The sequence below is a fragment of the Vespula pensylvanica genome, chromosome 2 (assembly GCF_014466175.1).
Source record: "Vespula pensylvanica isolate Volc-1 chromosome 2, ASM1446617v1, whole genome shotgun sequence".
Classification (NCBI taxonomy): domain Eukaryota; kingdom Metazoa; phylum Arthropoda; class Insecta; order Hymenoptera; family Vespidae; genus Vespula; species Vespula pensylvanica.
The window spans coordinates 3112371-3140232 of record NC_057686.1 but is presented as its reverse complement, the minus strand read 5'-3'; the positions used below and the strand labels follow the sequence as shown (position 1 = coordinate 3140232).

Genomic DNA, 27862 nt, shown 5'->3' with positions numbered 1-27862 from the left:
ATCGAAAGCAGTTGCACCGTTTAATATATACCCATGCTTTGAAAGTAAAATATCCTGTCCAGTCTTATAATCGAATGTTCTAGAATAGGGAAACTAGTTGTCGAATGTAAACTAGTGTAGTATGAAATCTTAAACTATTTTTAATATAAACAAGTTTAAGTATGAAATGTTTCGTTACGTAACATTACGAAATAAACGTTATGTTTATCGTACAAACCTTTCACAGTAAAAGTATTTATATATACATTCGTTGAAACACACTTGAAATAATATACCGATGTAACAGAAATTCATTGATAACAATGATAATAATTTAGAGAGTTTATAACAAGCTATTATTTATTAATATCGAAATATTAATAATAACGAAAAATTACGGATAAATTTAAATCAGTAAATCGTCGAGGTAAATATATGTATGTTTACTTAACGCACGTGTTACATACAAATAGAATAAATTGCATTAGCTAATGTCACTATCCAATGAATATTGACACACTAAACCAATACTATTACCTCCGTTAAGTAACTCAACGTACCAATATCTAATGAAGTCTATATTATCGTTGAAAGCATCACGCACATAAATCACTTGCGCTCGAGAAAATCTACTTTGACGATAATATTTGTCCGACCGGTATTTGATGCAATATGCAAATTTTGTATTATTAACATGGCAACCTATGAAAGTTTGCGTCCGTTGTAGTTATCTCCATAATATTTTTCGATATTATTATTCCGTTGTTCATCACTTGGAGTTACATTATTTTTCGTAAAACGAAAAATCTTTTCGAGAGTAAATTCAAGTGGTATAGAATGATAATAAATTTTCTGTCGTGGTTGAAATTGATTTATTTTTCTTTCCTCCTTTTTCTTCTTTGTTTTTCTTAATGGATCTTCTATGTTGTTTTTCTTTTCAGACGAACAAAAACGATATTTTATACTAAAACGACACTTGACTTGCGGAATCGAAGTTTCCGCGATATTTTTTTATCGTTATTTTACAGCACAAACGGTGATGATCTACTTAAATCTATACCTATATTATATCAGGAAAGTCGATCTTCGTAAAAAATCATTTCCGAGCACGTCGGAACGGAGACAGGTCCACGTAATCATGGTTCATTTATTTTTCAATGACGTTAATAAAAATACCAATCTCACGATATAGTCATCTCTTAACGCCTACTAATCATATTATCATTTCATATTGCTGTACGTCATAACGAGCAATTTTCTTTGATCATCATGTAATATATCCAAGTTTGATTACTCTCTCTCTCTCTCTCTCTCTCTCTCTCTCTCTCTTTGGTTTTTTCTAACAATAAATTTTTTAACAACGACGCATTTCTTCAACCTACGACAAGATCTATAATAGCTACATACATATATGCTATACAATCTGTACGGTTACATTGTATTTGTTGATGTAAGATAATACATCAACGAAAGTTCAGCGTTTATCATCTCAAATCGTTTCCATTGTTACAATGATAAAAGCCAAGGAATTTAGGACACAAAACGATATTTGTAAGAAGAAAGACAAAAGGAACAAGTAGAGGGAAAAGCAGGCATGAAAATTTACTAGAAGTTAACATCGATATTTCGACAAAAGGTTCAAATTTGTATACGCACTAAGAAGAAAAGAGAAAAGGCCTTTTTAATATATTCTCCGTGTATTGAAAAGAGATAAATTCGAAAATTTTTGAAATTTCAAGAGAGAAGGAAAAACCGGTAGTACATACATAGTTACATCTTGTATCGTGGGAAACGACTTATTCTCTCTGGAGTAACATCGTTTTTTTCTAAATTAGATTTCTTCTTTTTAAAATATACAAGGGCAACCGTAGAAGGACTGTTCGAGATAAAAAGAGAAAAGAAAACCAGAAAACCGACATTTGCCGTCGATCATCAGTTTTTTACATCGCGAGATCTTGAACTGATTCTAAGAAGTTCAAGGTAGGTGCGTGACCTAGAAAGGAAAAGAGAGAGAAACAAAGAACTCAATAAAAAAGAAAAAAGAAAAAACGGTTCGGTCGATCGACTCTATCTCTTTTTCTCTCTATCCCTCTCTTTTTCCTTCTTCTTTCTTTTCCTCCCGTAAAATTCAAAAATCGCTCATAGCTATAAATCTGCGAAATATTATTATTTATTTTTCTTTTATTTTTCCTCCTCGAAAAAATAGACATCGGAAAAAAAATACTCAAGTACAACCATACTGGCGTACTCGTTAAATTAAACAATGTAGATGATAAGCTAGATTTACGTATCTCGTTATTACATAATAAGCATGAACAAGAATGTTTAGAACACTTTTGGGTGATGTTACAATGATTAGATTTTTTATAACATCCTTGATACAAAACCAAAACGAACGATATCTCGTTTCAGATGAAATAAAAAAAAAAATAAAAAATACATTGATTTCCATTCAGAATTTTTCATAAATAATCTAACAATTTTTCATTTATTTCTAATTTTCAATCATTCAATAATTAACTTTATTGTTTTCTCGTATTGTTTTTTATATAACAAATATGTAGAACAGTCGATCACTAATTTTGTGAAAATATTGTTGAATGTAAAACATCATTCGAGTGCACGAGTAATTTTTTTTCCGAGAGACACCGAATTCGTCCGAATTTCTATCTCAGCGAACATATTACAACCTTCATGTATGTTTTCATGTGTGTTCCATCTTGTTTTCGTTTCCACCTTGTTTCCGTGGAAAAGTAATGCATCCTCGGTTGAGACCAAACGGTTTGCTAGTGTCATTTCCTTTCTGCAAAAATGGTCCTGGCTTCCCATATCAAAATGTATTCCCATCCTTTTTTCTCTAACCTAACCTACTGACTACATTCATTCTGGCGTCAGAAAAATATCTGCTGATTGTTTCAAAGGAAAAAGGAATAGGAAAGGATTAATCGCGTTAAACTTTCCACAAAGACACAAATTTTTTTATTTTGTTATTCAAGATATCCTTTCGAACATATTGAATATTTAATTTGTCGAATTTCGTATTTCGCATGCACAATATGTAAAAGATACAAAATCTAGGAAAAAGGGGAAGTGTGGATGCTTTATATGCTACAACAGCAGTAGAACGAATCCATTATGATCAGCCCGTAGCACGCGACTTTTGATTAATCCATCTCTTCCGTCGCAGTGAAAAATGTCCGTTATTGATCAGACGCAACACTCTGTTCTTATTTTAATCTATTCTTCTATGGTCGGTGTGCCCGGTTCGCATTTTCACATTTTTCCTCGTAACAATATATCGATGCTCTTCCTTTTTTATAGGTTTTATTTTGTTTATCACATAATTTATCAAACTTAGAAAAACTCGATTACAACAAATTCACAAAATACTGATTTTTTCGAAACTATTTTGTCGGAAGTATTAACGTGATAATACTTTCATCAATTTAAAGAAGCTATTCGTATATATACAATAAGATATATATATATATATAAGATTTTCAAAAAGTGATAAGAATTTGATGATTCAGGGAAAGTTTAATGTCTTTGCATATAGAATTTCAAATACGATTCCTGTCCATTCACTATGGAATATTACAGCATAGATTTCTCATCGTACCGACATTATATATGAAATCTGCAAGAACAGCTTTATAACAAGAAGAGAAATTACTCTTGTGACGGAGTACCGTCTGTCACAAACGATTACACATAATATTTCGCATGTGAATGAGATATGTAGCATTACCATTTCTATATATGCGTTCTATGTGACGTACAAAACCATCAATTTTATATCATTCGACTATATACAAATTCGAATACTGGTCACTATACTCTTCAGATATAGTAACAAATAGTTTCGTTTAAAAATAAAGAATAAATTGTTTATCAAATAGGGAGAACAATTTTTTCGTGTTAAAAAATTTTTCTTCTTATTGGACGGACCGTAAAAGCTAAACACAGGTATCCAACCACTCGCATACAATATGCATACATCTCTCAAGTTATTTGTATGCCTCGCTACACGACCTGAATATTCTTTTATACGTATGTATGTTTGTAAAATATAGATACACGTGACTGCGTAGGTGGTATGCGATAGGACGATGCTAAATAAGATGCTTCATTCAATATATTACAATACTACTGATTTTCCTATCATATTCACGTTTAGACACACGCAACTTTAAATGTTTCGTCATAGTCTGAAAATTCTATTGTATTCTATTTATGCGATGAAAAATATTGAAGATGAAGTATCGTAGAATTTTAAAAAGCATCTTCATGCCATAATTTATTGATTCATTAAACTTTCATATAAATTTATGACTGCATTTTCATTGACAACAATTGGTGTCAAATAAAATTTTTGTTTTGTTCTTACCAACGTCGACACACACACACACACACACACACACACATGTATATAAAACATAAAACAGAGTGATAGTAAAAGGAACGTTGCAAAAGAATCGACCTCATCTATCAACAGAGTTGAGTTTAGATGTTAAAACGGAAAAAAGAAAGAATTAGAAAAGAGAGATCTGAATATAAAAGTAAACAAAATTTTGTGACATTTTTCTTCGTCTACATATTCATAAAGGTATATTAAATTACTCCTTTCTGTCACTCAATTTCGTTTCAAACTTTCATTTTGATTAACTCCTTTTTTTTCATACGTATGTATATTAAATATTACAGTGGAGCGTTACATGCAAATATAAATCGATGAAAGAATAAATAGGAATATTGTTTCCATAATATTTTATTCCGTTATCACGCCAGAGTATGAAAGTATGAACGATCAGAAAAAGAAACATGAGAAAGAGAAAAAGAGAGAGAAAGAGAGAGAGAGAGAGAGAGAGAAAGAGAGAGAAAGAGAAACCAAAGTAACTGCAGATTCAATTTCCGCTCACAAAGAAATTGATTTTGTTTGACAGGGAGGTTCACCTGATGAACCTCGCTATATGTCGAGACTTCTATTGTTTACTTCGTATGACACAAAAACAACACGCTAGCTAAAAAATTAACTGTTCGGTAAAAAAAACAAGCTAGTTTATCGATCGACGCCAAGTTCTACGATGTTTTATTTTCTATTTGAAAATTAGGCTTTTATTTTAATTGATCATTTTAAGGATAACATTAATTAAAGTAATGTATTTCTATTCGATTTTCTGGCTATACGTTTATTAATGATATTATTAAAAATGCCAGTAATAGAAAATATCCAATTCAGATATTAATATCATCTTTCTCTAAAGGAAAGAGAAAAGCATCAAGTTAGGTTGACAATAGATACGATATGAAGTAACAGGCACATATGTTAACTTTATCATTAGACAAAGGAGTAAAATGCAATTGTAATACGCGACTAAAAATAGGAAAAAGAGAACGTTGCAACAACTATGTAATGGACGTGTCGCAATGAAAAGCATACGATATTAATCCGCATATTCTTAACGATGAAAACTCTCGGTATTGTTTGTAATTAGGTACTTAGTCTAGGCGAGTCAAGGACGTTTACATGATGCATCGATTCGCCAGAAACGAGCAATCAACTATGCAGAATGATTAAGTGTCCGTGATAAACCATAATAGCTGATAAACGCGATATTATCTCGTTGAATTTATATAGTTACTTTGCCGACACGTGAAAACAAGGTCGAAAATAGAAAAGCTTCATTAAAGAATTTGTTAAAAACTTAGTCCTTTTTTTTTTTAACCGATGAATCATAAACACACGCGCGCGCATATATACGCGAGTAAAAATTTTTGTAGAACAGAATACTTAAATAACTCATGAATAAATCATACGCCAGGGAATCTCGAAATAATATAATAATATTATTTGGCATTATTAATTAGCGATACTTACTAAAAAATCTACTGGATCTTCCGGTCGTAATTTTGCAACTTCTATAAGACCCTTTGTCAATGTCGGAAACACGTATCGAACTAGATAATGTCTAAGTGGTTGACCCATAATACAAAGCTTTTCTTCTTCCTCCTCTTTCAATTTTTCTAATAACTCCGTCTGAAAGGTAATAAAATTATTATTAATAAATAATCAGTCAATGAAAAGTTCTTCCTTTCCTTTTAAATTACAATGATGAATTCTACCTGAGACAAAGTAAGATCGTTAAGATTAATTCGACCTCAAAAGTTATCGTCGCAGATGTTCTATCATTTCACGCGAGCAAACTTCTTAGTTTCAAAGTCGTGGGAAGTAGACGATAACGGTAAGAGGAGGGAAGAAATTTACATCGGCTAGTGTCAACGATCAATGCAAGCGAGCTACGAAGTTTACGAAAATTCTTTGCAAGAGATGATCCTTCGAGTTTCGAAGGATAACTCAACAAGGGAGTATCTTTTGGAGACAGATAAAAAAAAAAAGAATTTGCAAGAAGCAGATTAGAATCGCAAAAACGGAGCTCTTCAAGTACATCTTTTCATAGCAATTTATTTGCTCATCTTTTCATAGCAATTTATTTACTCATCCATCCCTAAGAATAATTATCATAATTTTGAAACTTTACGTCGCGAGGGTAGACGACGTAATCCGTGAAGTTCACGTTCGCTTAAACGACGGGATTGAAAGGGATAAAACGGTCAACTACATCTTGAAATATAACGAACTCTTATCGATTAATTTTAATCCTTAGAAAAAGTAACTCGTCATAAAAATGATAGATTATTCGGTCTTAGTCGATAATAACTTCGATCAGCTTAGGGTAATGTTCAATTTAACTTTTTCATTCACACTTTTGAAGTCTCTATTCAAAATCATTTTCCTTCCTTCAGATTAATATTAAATGCTTCGTCATGAAATTCGAGAGGATTATTAGTGCCAGTGGATTTAATAACATTCTAGTATTATGCATTGGCACGAGTATTAAACCGATTTAATCGATTACCATAGATGAATAAATGATACTTGTTAGACTTCATTAACCATGGTAGAACGATAGCGATACAATGGAAAGGTTCACCGACCATTTCACTGTTACGTTCGATAAGCAAGGTGATAAATTAAATAAATCGATACACGTATGGTTTAACTATATATCTCCTGTAACTACGAGCGGAAAAACAATTAGAGAAGGTGATCAATATTGTTCGACTTTTAATCGATATGATATTGAACATGCAGTGAGAATCAATTGCATTATAATCGAATCTGACGTATACATTTTAACGTTGTTGATATCAGATTTGAAGAGAAATCTAAAAGATTTCAAGAAGAAAAATTTATGACAGGTTCTTCTCTTAAAAAAAAAAAAAAGGAAAAAAAACTATTGATATCTTTCCCTCGTAAAAGAAATAAAAGAAATATCGATAAAAAGAAAACAAATTCTTTTTCCGTTCTAGTCTCCTAATCAAATAAACTCTTTATACTTTTATAGAAAGAAACAACTTAATCTTACAAAAATCCGATTATATTATATATATATTATATTGATACATACTAACCCACTCCATCATTTTTCTTTCACGTTCTCTCTTACGTTCTTGTAATTCTCGTTTCTCTCGTATTTTTGAAGCTGCCTCTTCAGCGCTCCTTTTGGCATCCATGCGTTTTTGAGCTTCTATCACTTCTGTTGGTGTTAAATCTTCATAGAAAGAATTATTATACACAAAAACTATGAAAGGAATCATTTTCGTAATAATATTTTTCTCTTTCCTGCATTCCTGAACAAATTGTCTCTATTGTAACGTCATTAAATGTTGAAATAAAATAAACGAAATATATAAATCTATTTAATAGCACGGGAACGTAGAAAAAAATTTTTATAAATATTTTTGCGTAAAGTGCGCAACAGGATAATAAAATAAAAAAAAGAAACGATCAAAATGATATCGTGTTACAAAACATCGGAATGGTGTACATGACGTTTTTCTGATCTTTATAAGCTATCATCTCTATTGCGTAACGTGTACAATGATTGAGAATTGAAAGACTCCATAGTCCCATCGTTTGAGTTAATAAAAAAAAAAAAGAAATAAAGAGAAATGAGTGAGACAGACTGGCAGAGTTAAAGAGAGAAAAAAAAGTTTGAATGAAAAAATTCTCTCTCTTCGTTTCTCTCACCGTAGTTTCTCGGTGCTCCAAGCTTCTTCAGACATTGATAAATTGTAGGGAACATATCAGGACAAATATCACTTTCGATCGGAATAATCAACGGATGGATCTCTATTTCATCGAAGAATTGGAGAGGCGTATTATCATCGGTATTCCTTTCTCTATAATTTTATTATTATTATTATTATTATTAGTATTATTATTATTATTATTGATACGGATAATATCTTCGATTATAAAACGAATAAATTACAAGAATTTGTTAATAGACATTATGAAAATAAAGTGAAAAAAGAAATGAAAATGTTCAAAGATTATTAAGTAGATATCTGTGTTAGATACTCTAATCCTTATTAAAGCGGATAAATAGACGAAGAGTTCATAAAAATATTCTTTTAAATAACTACGTCGTTTTAACGGTAAATATCTTTTCAATATCAAAGCTATCTACGCATAGTATTATTTATTTCATCTTATTTTCAAAACGTAGAACATTTTATTAAATCTCTTCTTAAGATATAATCAATTTTTGAGCAATCAGGAATAGAGAAAAAAATCTTTAACGAAATTAAAACATGTTCGTATACATTTTAGGAATTGAAAAATTAAATTTATTATTTCAACGAAGAACTCAAAATTGGATGGATCGTTTTGTCAATCCGATGCTAATCTACTCTTTTTTTTCTGAGGGAAGAACAAACTCGAATAATCGATTTTACCTGTATTCTCTCAGTCGTCGTATCATATGTTTCTCCGTATAATGAGAATCTTGGATTTCTTTTTCGGGTAGATCTATAATTCGTTCTATTAAAAAATTATCACTAGCTTCCAAAACGACAACAAGTTCCGGCATGATGGAAGCTTTTAAACTAATATCCTCGAATGTTTCCCTATCTTCCCTCTCCTCCTCTTCCTCTTCCTCCTCATCCACATCCCTCTCTTCCTCTTCCTCTATCATTTCTTCCCCATGTTCAAATAGCATTCTAGCCTGTTCGTACGTCTTTGGATATCCATCGAGAACGTATCCTTGATTCAAGCAATCCTTCGACCAAAGTCTCTTCAGAAACAACCTTCGATTCCGTTTTTACTTATTTTTTTTACAAGAACTTTAAAGAAGTTGAAAAAGAGAGAGAAAAAGAAAAACCAGAAAGAAAGATCTCTATCTCTCGTCGCAAAGTTAAATGTTACCATGTTTCTTCATTTTCACGCAAGTGCGTTACTTCGCGATAATCAATACCATGTATTTGAATAATTCTATAATAATTTATAGAAGCAACGCGCAAAATCGGAAATGAAACGAGTAACGAAGGAAATGATAGCTAACTTGTTCAAGATAACGTCATCGAGAAGTCCATCATTTTGAGCTAAATTATTTCGTATTTCGTCCAGCTGTTGCTGTAATTCTTCCAACGTGACACTCTCTTCCTCATTATCATCTTCCCTCTCAACATCCACCCCTCTCGATCTGTCCCTTTCTTCTCCTTCATCCTCCTTTTCTATCGTAGCTGTTCTCTTTTCGATCTCTGCGGACTCGTAAATGTAAAAATTATCTTTATAATACGTTTGATAAATAATTTTATGCATAGAAAAAAAATATATTGTTGTTAATATATTAGATCTAATATATTAGAATTTATTAAAAGATTGTTGTTAAATATCTACCAAATTTTTAATGGTGTCATTGATCAAATTCTCTACATTAATATAATGCAAGTGATAATGCTCGACAAGAAAGCGAGCCACTCGAGTTTTTCCAGAGGCTGGCGGTCCAAGGACGATTATTCTAATCGGTCGCAGCTCTCTCCACGCTTTATATTCTTTTATGATAGCTCTGATATTGTCTGTAAATGGCGTGTCGAAATGCCAGCGTATCCTCTCGAGAACGAAGACAGGATCGATATTTAAATTAACCGTCATCAAATCATAAATTCGTTGATTGATCCCCGGATATAGGAAAGACTCTTCCAGACCGACACGCTTCACTTTTCCAGTGGTTAATTCCTTGCTGATTTCCTACATACAGTATTTCTTTAAATATATCATATAGATATGTTTGTCTTGACCTGTTTATCACCATTGATATATATATATATATATATATATATATATATATATAAATGTATTAACTCGATCAAATAATTATCTCAGATATCTTTACACGTAAAAATCGTCGATTTTTTTTTTTTTTTTTTTTTTTTTTATCAACAAACGAGTCAACAGAATGGTTAATTACTTTGACAATCGCACTCTGAGAAGCTATTCCTTGTTCAACAGCGACGATGTACCTTACAGTCGGCCAATTTCTTATAACATTAGATACTATTCTGAAATATAGACGTATAGTTGAAAATAGAAGAAATTTGTATAATTATTAGATATCATCGATACTTACGAAACTAAGTCGCGAATATGAAGAAGAGGAACCCTGTTTTCACCATTGCCTATAATTGGCAGAAAGGGCTCGTTCAGCCAAGCCATTTTAAAGAGATAGTGAAGATCGTTTTGCTCTTCTCCATAAGTAACTCCACAACAAATCACCAAAGTTTTTAACTTTTGTTTCAACTTGATATTTTTCTTAACGATAACGACGTCTCTCTCGCATCGTAGGTGTTCCTTAAAATTCGGATGAGCTCGTCGCTTTCTATAATCCACTTCTGTTAACGGCAAATCCGGATCTTCTGGATCCAATGGCTTCGTAAAGGCCCATGTCATTATCGTTGAAATCAGGATAAAATATCGAGGTATCTTCGCTATCTCCTTCGTTCTACTCCTTTTACTTCTTTTATTCTCCTTGTTAGATATTTTCGTCGCCTTATCGTCATCAGAACTTTCTAATATTTCCTGGATGGCTTAAAAATGGATGGAGAAGAGAAGAGAGAAAGAAAGAATATTGTAAGATAGTTTTGAAGGGAGCGTAGTTCGAGTACGTGAGCGGAAATTCGATTCTAACTGATTAATAGATAGGGACTCTTCTATATCGAAGTGGATAAATAGATTGAGCTGGTAGTTAATCCTTCTTTGCGAAGAAAACGAAAGAAACGATACAACGATACATTTTTTAATTATAAGAGTATCTGAAAAATTTCAAGATACCATTTTGTTAAAGGAAACTCTCAGCCATTACACTGTTCTTAGTATAATCGTACGAGATACTATTCTCAAGGAAACTTTTAAATAAATTTCTATTTTATTTTCGATACGTTATCGTCGTCGTGAATGATTGATATTATCAACATTTCGTTTTCAATGGAAAAGTTTTCCACATTTAAAGAAAAAAAAATGTTACGGAAAGTAATATTCAACAATGCTTTCCCCCTCAATATTACTTTCCATAGGTTTTATATAAGAATTCAATTTATCTTTTTGACTTTCCCTTGAATTCGTTTCGATCTATTCACCGACAGGTTTTCATGTCGTCGACTCGTTATCGAATATTGGTTTATTTTAAGAATAAAAAGTAAACGATACTCAATTCTTTTGTAAATTGCATTGTTGATTCTGAGAAAAAGTTTGTACTTTTATTGAAATTCTGTTCAATTGCATTCGAAAATTGAAATTAGTTTTCTTTCGTTTCTTTCGTTATCAATATGTTCTTAACAAAAGCGTAATTTAAAAAACAGATAAAGAATTTCGAGTTTTACTAGGAGACATTTTTAAAAGTGCAATGGGAATTGCATTTCTATGCATCTCACCAACAATAGCTTTCTTTTTAAATCAGTCTATGCTTGTAATAATGCAATGATGTGTCTCAGGTGTATAATAAGACTTTTTTTAATTCTTTAAACTTTATTAAAAAGTACTTTTATTCTCCCCAAAGTTAATCAGGTTTTTTACTTCCCTTTAAAAAAATGAAAAAAAAAAATTCTCACTTCCTTGCCAAGAAGAAGTAAGCTAGTTCTTTTTATAGAGATCTTGCTTAATTCCTCAGTTTTAGGTACGACCGTTGGGAAATTCTTATTTAAGAAACATAATAAATGTGCGAACCTTGTAATACCCAAGAAGCTTCCTCGACCTGACTTCGATCTTGTGTAATGTCGTAAATGATAACTCCGCATTTCATTAACTCTGACAATAGATCCTTACGATCGTCTATATCTCTGATGATTCTCGTTACTTCTTCGGGATAAGGATACTAGAAATAATGTAAATAAGGGTATCAGACATAGGATTTAAATTGGCACAAAAATATTCGTATATAACAAAAGCTCAGATGCTATTCAAAAATAATGACGAACGATTTAAATCATCTCTTATCTCATGTTAAAGCTCGACAAATGTTTTCCGTTCTTATTTCAATCGATCTAGTATTTTATTGGATCATGTTACATTTCCTTTTCCTTCTTGAAGAAAAGATTCGTTCTTCCACATCAGATTTATCAAATCGCGATTTTATTTTATCTCGTTGAAAAACAAGAATATAAAAACGATATATGTAAATATATTTCTTCAGAAGGATTAGAAATAATCGGCCTAAACTTCACAGTACGATTATATTAAAAATCTGCGAATTAAGAAAAAAAGAAGAAGATAATAAGTCTCGTTAAGGACGATCGATAAAAGTATCCTGGGAACAGAATACTCGAGATATACTTTTTTATTCTTGCAATTATCTTCAAATTTTCAGAAACTACGTTACGTTATTAAAACTCTTCTCAAAGATGTAGGTAACGTAAAGGAAAAAAGAAAAGAAGAATATTTCTAATAATTTCATCGAAACTTTTTCGCGAGATTATTTTCTTATTTTCTTTTAAATAAAAAAATAAAAAAAAAATCCAAACAATTATCAATATCGAATGTCGAGTAAATTTCAAAAGTATCTTCAATTTTCGTCAATTTTCATCAAAGAAATTTCAAACAAATTATACTTTCGATGGAGTACTTTTCTCTTCTTCTTCTCTTTTTTTTTTTTTATTTCACATGGTACACCATGCCAGACGATGTTAAGGTGTTGATCAAACTAAAAGGAGATCGAAGGTTTTCTCATACCACATACTCCAGAAGCGTACCAATCACTTCGTACTTTCTCGAAGGTTCCTGTTCGGACTCTGTGACCCTTTTTTCTCTTTCCTCGTTGCTCACGTGTGCCTCGCCCATGGCCTCGCCCTCTCTTACTTCGTCCTCCTCCTCTCCCTCCTCAACCTCCTCCTCATCTTCTAGCTCATCCTCCATGGTGTCTACCGCTCCTCCAGCCATTTGCGGATTAACGTAGTACAGCTCTGACAATGCCTAAAAATTTAACCTACACTGTCCTCCCTTTTTCGCATGGAATACATTTTCGGACTTTACGAGCGTGACCCTTGATATCAAAAAATAAATCTATTCTGGATTTTTTTAAGTCTGAGAAAATTGTAGACAGAGAGAAAGAGAGAGAGAGAGAGAGAGAGAGAGAAAGAGAGGAATAATAACATTTTCTACATTTTTCGAAAAAATTTTTTTAATTACTTTTTAACAACGATAGTCGGCATTTTTAAAGATAGAACTTCAAAAATTCCAAAGATTCGCCTGAAAAAATGTATCATTCAAATCGTATCTAAATTTCCATATCTAACTTAGACACATCACTTGTTGGTATAAATTACATATAAATGTAACAAATATATCCGATCCTAGACGAACAAATTTAATTATATACTATCATAATTACAAAGGAAAATTCGAGTTCTATTAATAATTGTATTAATAATACACTCGGATGCATTGCAATGATATAATGAATCCTTTGAAATAATAGACAGAAAGCGAGAAAGAGAAAAAGAAAGAGAAAGAGAAAGAGAGAGAGAGAAAGAGAAATAGAGAGAGTAGAGGAGTGGTCGAGTAAGATCCATTGTTCATCGTAATTAAAAGTATGTTAAGAGAAGAAAGCAAAGGGAAGTTTTCATATTCAAGAAATACAATTCTGGGAGAAAGCATTTAACCAACGAAAAGTTCTCTACGTCCTCTTAGAGTCCTCTTACACTATACATTATCAAGTCTTTGAAAGCTTTTGAAGCAATTTCGGGATTCCTATTCAAGACTCTAGACGATATATCTCGTTAGTGCAAAGCGAGAAAACGATACGGTATATCATGAAACAAGTTGCTTTTGTGAATTCCTCTACGCATGAGCATTTCTGTATATGTAGGTATATGTTCTCATAAACCAAGGAACTCGCAATCAGCTATGTCGCTTTACGTTTGGGTTTCTCTCTGTTCTTTGGAAAGAGAAAAATAATTAGCATCGTTTGTCAGTGTCAAATGTCACGAACGACTGTCGCCAGTTGTGGTAAGACAAAAAGCAAGGAAGAAACACCGACCAGCCAGTGTTTAAAATAATGGTTTTATGAGGAGAAGTCGACCAATTAAAACTACGTAGAGAACACTTTTGAAAAGAAGAAACAATCGGTTTGTTGAGACAGAGATGAGACAGATTTTTTTAAAAAAGATTTTTCTACGGATTTAATGGATCCGATAATTTATATCTACGTATTTTCAAATAATTATACGAAAAAACAGAATTTTCGATATTTGTAAATAAATGATTCTTTCGTTGAAAAAGTAGATTACTTTATTTTTTATTCTTCGAATTTCATTAGAACGAGATTTTATGCATATAAAAAAGGATCTATGTTTTTTTTTATTTTAAGCTACCGGTATATCTATCAACAATTGATATGAAGTTTAAATGTTTTACTGTCTTATTAATGATTAACATATCGGAAATTCAATCTTGAACTTGAAGCCGCAAGCGATATTATCTAATATCTAAATGTAACGTAAACTCGTATATACATAGATCGAATGCTTCCTTGGATCGAGTTAATTTAACTTATGTAAAATAATGTTATATTATATCTCTCTAGTAATAAATTTCAGTATATATGTAAAGAAGGAGATTTGGATATTAAGATATCTCTTGATTCGATATAATATCAAACTTACGGAAGTTAATTTCTTGCCATGATAAGTATCAACATGATTGATAAAGATCCGCCAAGGAAAAAAATCTTGATCTTCTTGGCCATTTAGAATGTTATCGTTTATCTTTGCGTCGTCCGTCATATTTAACAATATTTTCTTCTTTTCTCGCTTTTTTATTGCATCTAAATTTTTTTTTCCTAACCGCGTCACTATAAAGAGAAAGCCGAGTAGTTTAAATCGCTTTCGATGCACTACTTCAGTTCGGAGTTGCTTCGAGTTACAAAAACTCGAGGGAAAAAAAAACGAAACGAACATAGCCTTGCCACATCGCGTTACCATGGCGTTGTACACCGTGAGGAAAAACGTAAACGATTTTAATGAAAATGTTGAATACTAATAAAAAGCTTCATGCCAATATATTATATTGTCGGAAAGCTGTCAGAGAAAGATAAAAAAATCAATTCGTATTTCAATCGTTGAAATAACTCTACAAAAATGTAACCTTCGATCGATGCTGTTCTGTTGGCCTTCGCAAAATATTCTCCTCGTAATCTATTGTCTAAAAAATTATCAAGATGCTTTTATAAACAAAAACAAAAATCATTTATCAGGATCAAAGAAAGATAGCATAAACTTCACAAACTCAACCTACATATTTCTCTTTCTTTTTTAGTAAATTTTATTAAGGCAGGCTTTTCGACCTTATAATTGCACATGCATGTAATAGATATTGATTATATAACTAAAATTGAGAGAGAGAGAGAGAGAGAGAGAGGGAGAGAGGCAAGAAGAGAAAGGGGAAGAAAGTGAGACAATTGATGGCTCTTGTTGCATGCAATATTAAACCGTAAACTTTAGAGCTTGTAATTTCATAGAAGGAAGGGATACATAGGGGTAGACAGGTACAGAGGAGATAGAGAAGGAAGAGTGAAATTGAAGTAACTTCGATTGAATCGGATACATACAGAATTCTGAGCTGCTATATCCTTTGTTGAATCGTAAAGCTATCGCGTTTCTCTCTCTATATGACTCAGTAGAGAAATTCATGATTACTAATTGTGAGAAATGGATTTTTGCGATGGAATGCATGTCTCTCTCTTTTTTTCTCTCTTGCTAATCATCACTCGAACATAAAAACAGAGTGAAAAAGAGAGAAAGAGAGAGAGAGAGGGGGGGGGAGAGAGAGAGAGAGACATAAAATAAATAAAAAAGAGAAAAAGAATAGGATTGAGAGAATCATAGGGTCAGGGTCGCGGCTACTTTGCAATGTGACGCAAACAGTACTCCTCATTCTATCTCTGTCTGCATCTATTTCACCAGCGCAACAGCTATACGCGCATGGAATCGATTTTGGCTTACGACTATTGGCGCTCGACTTTCGGTGGACGCGCGACGTTGAACCTCAGTGAAGGACGGCAGATCCATGCGAAAGATGTATGCATACTTGTTTATATGCATGGCTCTAAAACGCATCATGATCCTAGCAATCTATCATAACGCGAATCTGATGCATATGTTCTATGGTTATAGCGATACCATTACCTGTTCTCTCGTTGATCATTATCTTTTTGTCTTCCTGTCTCTCGAGAAAGTCACTAGAGGGAATAGAAATAAGCTAATTATAGAAAAATTGTCAATTAGAAAAGATATAGTGCTTGTCTATTGAAAGAAGAAAATTTATTTATCGACCGTCAATTCTCTATACTTCGTAATATCATTATTAATTAATGCTCGTGAGAAAACTTTTAACGTGTCGTGCTGTAAACGTTTGGAAAGTTTAAAAAATAAAACAAAGATAGATACAGTTCAAAAAGAAACTTTTATTGTGTTTCAAATAATAAAGTAGAGTGGCTAATTCTTAACATGTATTTTACGAATATTGATAATCGAATCGAATGAATGACACGTCGGTGGCGATTAATTTGAAAGATTAACTGTACCAACAAAAGCTCCCTTTTTAAAGTGGATGACACGAAGCTTTTTCTACTTGTATTTCAAGTATTCCCAAAGGTTACTTTTCTTTTCTTCCTTTAATTTTCTCAATTTTACTTTCTTTCAGGACTTCAACCACTCCGATGTAATTAACTGACACCTTTTTTCATGCTCACCACTTCGAATTAGCGAACAATCGACCCTTTGAAACCTTCTCTCGGTTTCGTTTATATACGAATTTGTGGGACTCACGTTACGCGAGGACATTGAATGCGCAGGAAAGGATGGAATTAAATTACGCTCGCCGTAAATGGAATAGTCTGTGTACATACGTTAATATGTGTCAAGCTTTTCGCCGAATTATTTAGCAAGCCATCTCGCTTACGGTGTTAGATATGCTTTTAGGTCGAATACAACTTTGATCCTTCTCCTGAGTCATTCTTCGTGAATTTTTCTTTATTAAAAACATTTTGAATTAATGAGGAAAAATCGACGGACCTATTTGGATCTTACAAATATCGATATAATTTTTTAACATGCTGCTACAATGAAATCGTAATAAAATTTTTCTAATGTCTTTTACCTTGGAGTTCTGATTCTCTTAAAAATATTGAAAGAGAGAAAATTCTTAAAAAAAAAAAAAAATGAAGAACGTAAACCTATTAATATTACATGTCACTGTCTCACTGATCTCTGAGATTCTTCGTAACTCAAGAAAAATTGTTAAAATTCCATGTTTTCTATACGAGTTTTGATCGATCATGTCACGCAATTCAAGTTTGTGCTTTCATTGTTCGCAAGAGAAAAATAATCTATCCGCGAATAAGGCAAAAAGATCTGTCAAGAGCGAGTCAATACTCCACCGTTTTGACAGATTGATTACGAAACATTTGGAGATGCGAAAGTAATTATTTATTAATTAAATAATATTCTAAAATAAATCTAATTATATATAAATTATATATTTCTGTAACATAACGATTGATATCTTTCGAAAGAGAAAGTCGACTTACGAATTCAATTCATCGATTTGTTTTTATTTCGTTAAGGTTAACCATCGCTCACGTTGATTCTTTTTATAGTTTTAATATTTTAAAGATTTCAATTCTCGATAAATAAAATGTTCCTTTAACTATCATTTATCAGTAAAAAAAATATAGAATCGATAAGTTAAAATCGAAATCGATAATAATCAAGTCGGTATAAAATAAAAAATCAATGAAAATTAAATCAATGAAAAAACAGAAGCAATGCACCTGGTATTCAACAACCACCTGATTCGCTTGCAAAAACTCTGACGACAAGCGTAAGCAAGGTCGACATCGTGGAAGAGTTGAACATTCCAGGTGATAACGAGTTGATCGAAGCCGCAGAATATTTGATAAGAGCTGAGGAGGATGCAAGATTTGCTGAAAAATTAGCCGCAGTAGAAGCTGCAGTTGCTGTAGTACCACCGGAAATGGCTGAGGAAGCTGCACTCGCAGCTAGTAAGAATTATCAGACCGAAAAGATTAGCATGATCAAGGAAAAAATACCAGGTGAAACAGTGATAGAAGTACTCGGTTATGTTGGACTTACTAAACCGAAGGAGGAAGATTCTCTTCGTATCTGTTAATGAATCAAATTATCGATTGAATTTCGATTATCTTTTATTTTTATTAATTTTTTGTTTTCCTTCTTTTAAATAATACACATCGTTTTAATTAATTTCTCTATCTTTACATTGTATAATTACTTTCGTTCGATATTCGTTAATAAAGATAAACACACGTATATAACTGCACGATGATTATTTCGAGGAAGTATTTCTATACTTAATTAAATATTCCAAGATCTGTTTGACAATCGCCGAATAATTTATCTTTCACGTTTTTCATTGTTTCACATTCACTATCATAGACCATACAACGGTATAAAAAATAAATGAAAGCTCGATCTTAGTCACAATGGTGTCTAAACTGTTATTAAAGTTTCTTAATTAAATTCATCATTTTGTTATAGATCCTTTGCTTGGTAAAAGTCTTCCTCTGATATCTCCCCTTTTTCTCTTTCTTCTCAGAATAGACTAGACAGCATGAAAAAAGAATGATACGCTTTATCGCGTAATCCTTATTTTTTATTTATGAAGATTAACGAATGATTAATGCTTCGGAAAAGTAAGCGGAAAATTTGTTCAGACGAGCCTCTCGCTTGGAATAAATGAGGAAAAGCTTTCGTAATTTCAGTAAAAAGGCTAACAACACTCGAAAGACGAAGATACTTATATTTTATCCAGTAAAAAAGAACAAGAGGCTTGGTTTTTTTTTTAAAGCTCATGGTCGACGAGCTAAGGATGCACTATCGTCCCTTTCTCTTTCACGTAGGACGAGGAAGTACAATAATGCCCACTGCATATTTTCTGCATTCTTTTTTCCTCTTCCCCTTTCTCCTTCTCATTCTCTCTCCTCCTCCTCCTCCTGTTATACGAAATAGCTAAGAACGATAGACAAGATTTTTTATCGTTGAAAACTGGTACAAGTCAACGATTTATTTCTCGTATTATTACGTTGCTTGTGCAATACACGCGAAATACCTTTCACTATTCTTCAATACGCTCGACGAAAGAATTTTCTCAAGAATTTGCCACTTTAAAACTTATATTAGATCGCGAAACTACTCCGATCTTACTTTCTTTCAAAAAATAACTACGTTATGCGTTTAAACATTTCTCTCGATATGGTTGTATATTTTATAATAAAGATATAAACTAATTTAAAACGGTTAATTTGTTTTCTCGAATTTAAATAATATTTGTAATAATTATTTAATTGAACAATTAAATTCGATAGGGTTATGCTCATTTTATGACAGCGCGAGTGATATTGTCACTGTAATGGAAAGTATCTATACGATGCGTACCTGTTACATGAGTAGCAGGTTGCGTAAGTAAGCGAATGTTCTATCTCGTGGATTACTATGATGGGAGTCGAAGTAAGAGTTTAAACCCACGAGTTTTCCAAGTATCGACCCAACGTCTGGCGATTTTCTCACGTCAAGATATCTTCTATAATAGCTTATTCTTCGATAATTTTCCGTCTCTTCTCATTAATATATCCATAATATTAAGTACACTTCTTCGTTAATTCAAATTACCGCACTTTATTAATTACTTCAAATAAAATGGATTTCAAGAATTATTCATTAAAAGTTTTGTCGTATAAACTGTAAACGTATATAGACTGAGTTTTTAAATTGAGAAATTTAAATATTCCGAGAACAACAAATTTCTAAAACAAAATTTTACATAAATATAAATTTGAAGAGCATGGATATGCGTGTATGTGTGCGTGTGTGTATCAAGAACTTTAAAACTATGTATTATCACGGTATACGGTTCATACGAGTTGATGAAAGTCCATTCATGAATTCTGCGATTAATACTATAAACCGTCCGTTTATTTCCATGATATTTGATTATTACCTTCAATCAAACTAATTACATTCATTAATTATAACCAATGTATCTACTCAATTATACTTTAATCGTACATAACTAAATTAACGATTGAAATGTATGATTCTATAAATTTGATGAGCTGATTTTTTCAAAAATTCATTGAATTTATTTAAAAATTTGAATGCATTTATGGATTTTAACGAATCTAGTCCATCTCTTCCGTCTAAAAAATGTTATTATATCGTTCTTTATCGTTCAATCGTTCATAGATGTTATTTAATCATTGCGATGAAAAATTATTTCATTTTTCGCAGAAGAGTGGAGCGACAGCTTTCCATATCAGCTACTGATAGGAACTGGAGTTGCCTTGATGGCTCTGGTACTTTTAGCTGCAATTAGCTTTCAATGCTCTTCTACTTGGCGATGGTTGATGAGTGTCGCTCGCCACGAAAACGACGAAGATGCGAATGGTGATTTGTCTCAGCAAAATGCCATTCGCATAAGTCACTCCTTGCCGGATTTACAATCGGAACCGATTACCCATGAATACGTTCAAGAACAAAAGGACAGTAAGAAGGTATCGAAAATTTACGAAACGTATGATTGAAAATATCGGATTATGATTATAAAAAAATTTGTTTATCTTTCACTTTACTCGTAAAACGAAGAATCAAAATTTGCTATTCCAATATCTTCAATCAATACTATGATATAAAAATTGCAGGAATAGTATTTAAAATTTCGTTGGTAAAATATTTCTTATGCATACATAGGTGTTGCGTCAAACTACTTTGCCGATTGTTCCGATGCGCCATCAAAGTTTTCAACGGCAATTGTCTCACCGTCTCGATTTGCCTAGTATCAAATTCAGTATTTGCAGTCTGGAAAATCGTAGCGATTCTAGTCTTGGTCTTATCAAGGTAAGTTCGTGTTACCGATAACTTGAAAATGCTAAACTATAAAGGGAACCACGAGTATGGTTGAAGTAATACAAATGCATTCTACGACTTCGTCATGTTGTTAGAACGTGTGCTATAACCATCACATTACGTGTTTTCCAATAATTATTTCTCCTGATAAAAATAAATGGAATCAATCGATCCGTTTTAACAAATATCCATTACGTAAGAAATTTATATCACCAATGAAGCTTCACTCTCAGGAGTTTTCTCATAAACGAGAAATGTAACAGGAAATATTTTACAAAGTAGTATTGGTAAAGTTTTGTTTCGAATGACGTCATCATTGATGTTATAGCCGGAACTCTACAAAAAGGATCTCGTAAGACAGGAAAGCACGGAGAGTTCTAGCACTACAGAAATGGAATACGCCGGAAAGCTACACTTCGCTCTTCGTTACGACAAGGAGATCGACGGTCTCGTCGTTAAGGTAAGTTCTACGGTTTCACGGGTAACCTTACAGACGTTAGTCATAGAGCTTTTCGAGAATTTCATTTTCGTTTTAAAATAAGCCAAATCAAATACGGACCCCGTAAATGTATAGATCATAAAACTTTTCTCTTTTATTTCTCGAAATAAATAAGGATCGAAATATTACGAGATATTGCGAAATAATAATCGAGGACAATACTTTTATAAGATATGATAATTAATAAACGTAATCGTACTTTCGAAATAAAAATGAACGACGTATTGGTGTAATAAAATTTTTAAACAATTTGAAAGCTCAATGAGAAATATGTAAATGAGATTCATGCGTGAAGGCGGTGACCGACGGTGAACCTCTTCGGTTTCATTCTTAACTCGTTAGAAAATTGTGTCACCGTTCATTCATGATGTGACACGCACGCGAACCTCCAACGAGAATTAATGCTGCGCTCCACGTGGCTCGATTTGTTGCAATAGAGAAGAAAAAAGAATTCCTGTAAAGGACGCGACAATGCGTGAAAGGAGGACACGAGAGCTATCTCAGAACTTTGTTCGAATCGAGCTCTTCGTTTACTAGTTAGAATCGTAGAAACTGTTCAAACGTTATTCCACCATCTCTCGTCTCGCTTGATTACGTTTAGCATTCTAGACTGATTACAAATGTAATTAGTTTCTTCCGTATTGTTTGCCTCAAATCTAACTTCTACCTTCAGATATCTCTAAAATCTCGATCCTACAAGTTCGCTCGAACTACGATCTTTATTAATCGAATTAATCTCGACAAATTAAAATAATTTAACATTGAAATTAAAACAAAGTCTTATTTAGGTGTTACTACAAATTAGTTTCGAAAGAATATTAACAAAAACAAGATAAAATTTTGCCGACGAGATTGTCACTATGAATGACTAAGTAGGCTAAGTTTAATTAACCGTCGATCATTAAATACCGATGGATACACGCGAGTAAACCTGGTAAAGCTAATGAGCTAACTAAATGCGATTTATTTACGTTAAATTACGCGCGTCCTTTTAAAATGGTCTTCATTATCGAGTACATTGAGTAACGCACATGTTCGTTAGAAATTATTGGCCATGGCGAGAGAAACAAAGATATAGAGATAACGAGAGAAAGATAGGTATATTCCCGTTACGGTCACATTCGATCTTTCACAAATAGTCGAGGCACGTGGTATGTTGAAATCGAGAAACATAAGCGTGTATTACGCTATACCACCTACACCTTTTGACATATTTCTTCGACTTCATTCATAAAATAACGCGTAGGAGAAACGAAGGTGAAGCCAGAGGCCAATCTTACGCTCTCTCTTTTTATCTTTCGAATGACTGGGAAGTTAATTATCAGTTTTTATAAAAGTTACAATTATTAAAAAGTTTTTATTTTATCATGCCATAATTTGTTCCAAGTTTAAAGTACAACTTTTTTACGAAAGATAATATGCATGACATGGAAAGGAAAGAGAAAAAAATTTGTCAATTTTATCAGTAGAAAATCCTGAAAATTAAAAATAACTGTATTTTGCAAGTAATAGGATGGAGAAATTAAAAAAGTCTTTTATCTCGAATACATAGCGATTTTTTAATATAAATGTAGTAGAGTCATTAAAGCCGGATATAACCATGATACGTCTGTGAAAAGAAAATTATGAAAAATTTTTATGTAACGAGAAAAGTATGGAACTCAATTAGCTTCGGATTCGCCCATTTCCTTGTATCTTGAAATGAAAACAAGTATTCACCCCACACAGATGAAAATCGAAACGTCAATGCGGTTGGTTCAAACAAGGAGTTAGATTAATTAAGTTGATTTTTAAATTAGGTCTTAGAGGCTCGAGAATTGCCAGTGAAAGACGTAACAGGTAGCAGCGATCCTTATATAAAAGTATATCTCTTACCCGATCGAAAGAAAAAGTATCAAACGAAGGTACATAGAAAGAACTTGAACCCGATCTTCAACGAAACATTTATTTTCAGGTAAGTTTAAACGTATGTAGTTGTTTCTAATCGAGCTATCTCTAGCTTTCCCGATAAACTGATCTACGAAATTCTAATAATATCATTTTATTTATTACCTTATTTATATACCTTTTATCGATAAAATCAATATTCTCATTCCACATTGGCAACATTCTATTATTGCACTATATAGATCTGTTATTCTTACATATCGATCATTTTTACAATAAACTTGATAGAAAAATAATATTCTGTTTTTCTTTTCTTTTTTTTTCTTTTTTTTTTAACATCATTTTATTTCTTTAGCGTTCCTTACGAGGAATTGAAGGAACGCTATTTACAATTTTCCGTCTACGACTTCGACCGTTTCTCTCGACATGATCTCATTGGCCAAGTAGTACTTAAAGGATTGTTGGACTGCACCGACCTCGAGCAAGAAATCGAGTATACGATGGATATCCTCTCTGCACCTCAGGTAATTTAAATCGCTCGTTTTAATCACCGATGGAAAAGAGATGTAAAGTTCAAACTGATGAAATTTTGATGCTTTTAGGAAAAAGTGGACTTAGGCGAATTGATGTTGTCTCTCTGTTATCTTCCAACCGCTGGACGTCTGACTCTGACAGTGATCAAGGCTAGGAACCTCAAAGCCATGGATATAACTGGATCGTCCGGTAAAAAGAAAAAATAAGAAAAAAACAAAAAGCTCGACAGTCTAAAATATTCTTAAAACGAAGTTAGAAAATTGATGAAATATCAATGATAATGTAGTGCAACCATTATCGGTTGACTTCGTATTAGTATTTGAATATCAAATTAGACGGCGATAAAGCAGCCACTAATTAATTTTATTAGAACGTTAATTAAAGCAATATGATTAAACGTTTCGAATATCAGAGAATATAGTATAGTAAGAAGAAACACGCTAGCGTTTAATCATGTTTATCGTTTCGAAAATATCTCTCGATTTATGCGAAGAACCCGATCGTGGTTCGTACTCACGAGCACACGTAAGTACTTACTTACTTACTTACTTACTTACTTACTTACTTACTTACTCGTTTAATCGTATCTTCGAGCGATCGTTCTATTCTTCATCTCTTTTCTTTACTTACGATCTTAACTATCCTCTTTGTCCTTTAGATCCCTACGTGAAGGTGTATCTTCTCTGTCGTGGTAAACGGATAAAGAAAAAGAAGACGACCGTGAAGAAGAACACGCTCTTTCCCGTGTATAACGAGGCGCTCGTTTTCGATGTGCCCGCAGAGAATATAGAAGAAGTCAGCCTCATAGTGAAAGTTATCGATTACGATAGGTACGCGCGGTCTTCTTCTTGCACTATTACATGTATTCTGTGTCTCCAAAAAAAAGAAAAAAGGGACAGAAAAAAGAGAAAGAAAAAGTCACAGTTCAAAGAATATTTTCTATTTATTCTTTGTCCCCACACATAGGATCGGTTCAAACGAGTTAATGGGCTGCACGGCAATCGGTTCGAGCTTTATCGGGATTGGTCGAGATCATTGGTTAGAAATGTTGGATAACCCGAGAAAACCAGTGGCTCAATGGTATCCTCTTCTTGAAACCGTAGCAGGTCATATCCCTTCGGTTGCTTCCGAGCCACTTCCAGTAAGTTTGAGCTGCTTAAACAGTAGGTGAGTAGACTAAATATCAATTTCTTTTAATATTTTTCATTTTAATTTTCCTTCGATATCGTCTTCCTACGATTAATCGTCGATTTTAATTTCGTTCATTATTTTGTTAGATGAAGACAAAAGTTTGGAAGAAAAATATGCGGATGCTCGCAGAATTCCTCGAACGTCGACTTGGACAAAGTCCCTCTCTGTCGTCATTTAATGCATATCGCTTGACTGAATTAAGTACAACCTCTATTTCAAACAAGGGCTCGGAAGTCAAAACTTTGTGCTTTGAAAATCTTTACTTGCGACAGATGTGGATTAGTAAACGAGTACTCGCTAAGGACAGTCTGTGAACAAAAAAAAAAAGGTAAAAAAGAAAAAGTAACAAAAAAGAAAAAAAAAGAGAAAAAAGAAAAGTAAAAAAGAAGAGGGAATTTATGACCGTTTGCTGAGGCTTATGTAATTTAGTCGAGATTTTCGGCAATGAGAAAGATGACCAATAAGAAAACGGAGATAAATAGATAGGTACGTAGATTAGAGAACAAAGAAGGAAAGAAAGAAAGAAAGAAAAAAAGACAGAAAGAGAGAGAGAGAGAGAGAGAGAAAGAGAGAGAGAGAGAGAGAGAGAATGTGTGTGTGTGTTTTTGACGATATCTAAAAATCTTACGATACCTATTAAAACTAATCACGGGCTGGACCCGCGATATTTTATCAAACGCACACTTTAATTTTAACGTATCATGACGGTCATGACGTTCATTCGAAATTGTTAGAGATAAAACTTGCAAAATTAGACGGATAGGTAAGTTTTTATAAAAAGAAGAAAGAAAGAAAGTCGAGAAAAAGAGGCGTACGTGGGCATACATGTGGATACGTATACATTTATACGTGTACGTCATACCTCGTATTCAAAATGACGCCTCTTCGTTCTCGCAAAAGCTGGCTGCATCATAATGCATTATGACAAAGTACACAGGGCCTTATCCTCAGGTTAGACGAAAGAACAAAGACAGCGAAATGGTAGTATAAGAGACAAATCATTTTAAAAAAGTAAAAAAAAATATAAGAACGAATAAAACCGGTTTGATAAATTTGGTACGTTGTAACTACGTAAAGAAAGCATACGTTAGAGAAAAGAAAAATTAACGAGAGAAATAGGGGGATACAGTTATGTAGAGTTTGAATGCATGTAATGATAGAAATTATTGACAGGCAGGTGTCGGCACATAGAAAAAAATTTTCATTAGGAAACTCCTTGGATATTTTCCGATATTTCTTTATTAAAAGTAATTAAACACTTCGGATATTATTAAACGAAAAAAGATAAATGAAGAAGAATCGGAGTAGAATTGAATAAAAAGATTAGAGCGTAACCTAGTCTCATTAAAGAAGCTAATTCTCCAGTAATAAATCATCCGTGTCCCAGCTTCTCTTTTCTGTTATTTCTTCTTCGAATATACCTTACAATTTTTCAGAGCAATTAGGAAACAAACAGTTGAGATCTGATGATCGTCATATAAAAGTCGTAAGAAATAAATAAAAAAAGAAAAAGAAAAAAAAAAGAGATACGATATGATACTTATGCACACGCTTTTTTTCTGTAAACTTGCTTCTCGAATTTTCGAAAGCTCGAATAGTTTTTCTTCTTCACCTGCCTGATAAAATGCCAGCACTTTGCGTAGATATTCTTGCAAGACGAACTATATCTAACAATACATGTATAATGTGCTATAAATACTTATATTTGTATGTCCGTGCAAAAATATATATGTATATCGGTAGACACATACCATCACATCATAGATACTCGAAAAGAAAGAAGAAGAAAGAAAATATTCTTTGATTCTTACGACAATAAAACGAGCGACTAGGTAGGAACCAAAAATTTAAAAAAAAATAAATAAAAAGATAAAAATAAAAAAAAAAGATAAAAAACAGAGTTTTGCAAGCAACAGTATCGATTAATTCGTTCATATTATTTTCTTACAACTTTTACGTGCGAATTTTCGTAATTTCAGAATGTGGAAACTACCACTTTCCCTATTTGAACCGTTTACTATTTCACATAAGTTGCACCAATCTCTGTAATAATGTTCTTTCAACGGGATACGTGTCTAGATATTATACGTGAACAAATTCGCAGAAACATAAGCATGATCGTAACCTGGGTGAATCACATAAATTTCTACGAACGAATATTTCAAAAATAATATTAGATATTAATGTATAAATTTTCTTTTTTCTCTTTTTTATTTCCGATAATTTATTAAGTATCATTACTGAAAGTTTATTGTGTATGATTATTTTTTTAAATATTCGTTCGTAATATTTTAACTGTTTCATCCTATATATGCATATATAATATAAAACATATAACAAAATAATGGAGCTTGACAAGAGCCCTAATTGTGATAAATAATAAATGCGAACGCATATCATGAGTTTCGCAAATTAACAACATTGATGCATGTAATTGTGATCAAGCGAGAAAGAGAGAAAGAGAGAGAGAGAGAGAGAGAGAGAGAGAGAGAGAGA

General features: G+C 32.6%; 2 protein-coding genes across 2 annotated transcripts in view; both read left to right on the top strand.

Moving 5' to 3' along the window:
* Nucleotides 1-25903, top strand: part of LOC122627306 (synaptotagmin-10-like) — a 31597-nt gene extending 5694 nt beyond the window's left edge. The window contains exons 2-10 of the mRNA XM_043808378.1: nt 20641-20903; nt 21100-21246; nt 21584-21715; nt 23554-23708; nt 23997-24165; nt 24244-24364; nt 24834-25005; nt 25142-25342; nt 25453-25903. Of these exons, the coding sequence (XP_043664313.1) occupies nt 20641-20903; nt 21100-21246; nt 21584-21715; nt 23554-23708; nt 23997-24165; nt 24244-24364; nt 24834-25005; nt 25142-25342; nt 25453-25456 (1364 nt within the window). The 3' untranslated portion in view covers nt 25457-25903. The remainder of the gene's footprint in view (nt 1-20640; nt 20904-21099; nt 21247-21583; nt 21716-23553; nt 23709-23996; nt 24166-24243; nt 24365-24833; nt 25006-25141; nt 25343-25452) is intronic.
* Nucleotides 17549-19047, top strand: LOC122627309. The gene is made up of 2 exons (XM_043808381.1): nt 17549-17794; nt 18136-19047. Exons 1-2 carry the CDS (start codon nt 17652-17654, stop codon nt 18503-18505), a joined length of 513 nt encoding a protein of 170 aa, XP_043664316.1. The 5' UTR covers nt 17549-17651; the 3' UTR covers nt 18506-19047.
* Nucleotides 25904-27862: the final 1959 nt, after the last annotated feature.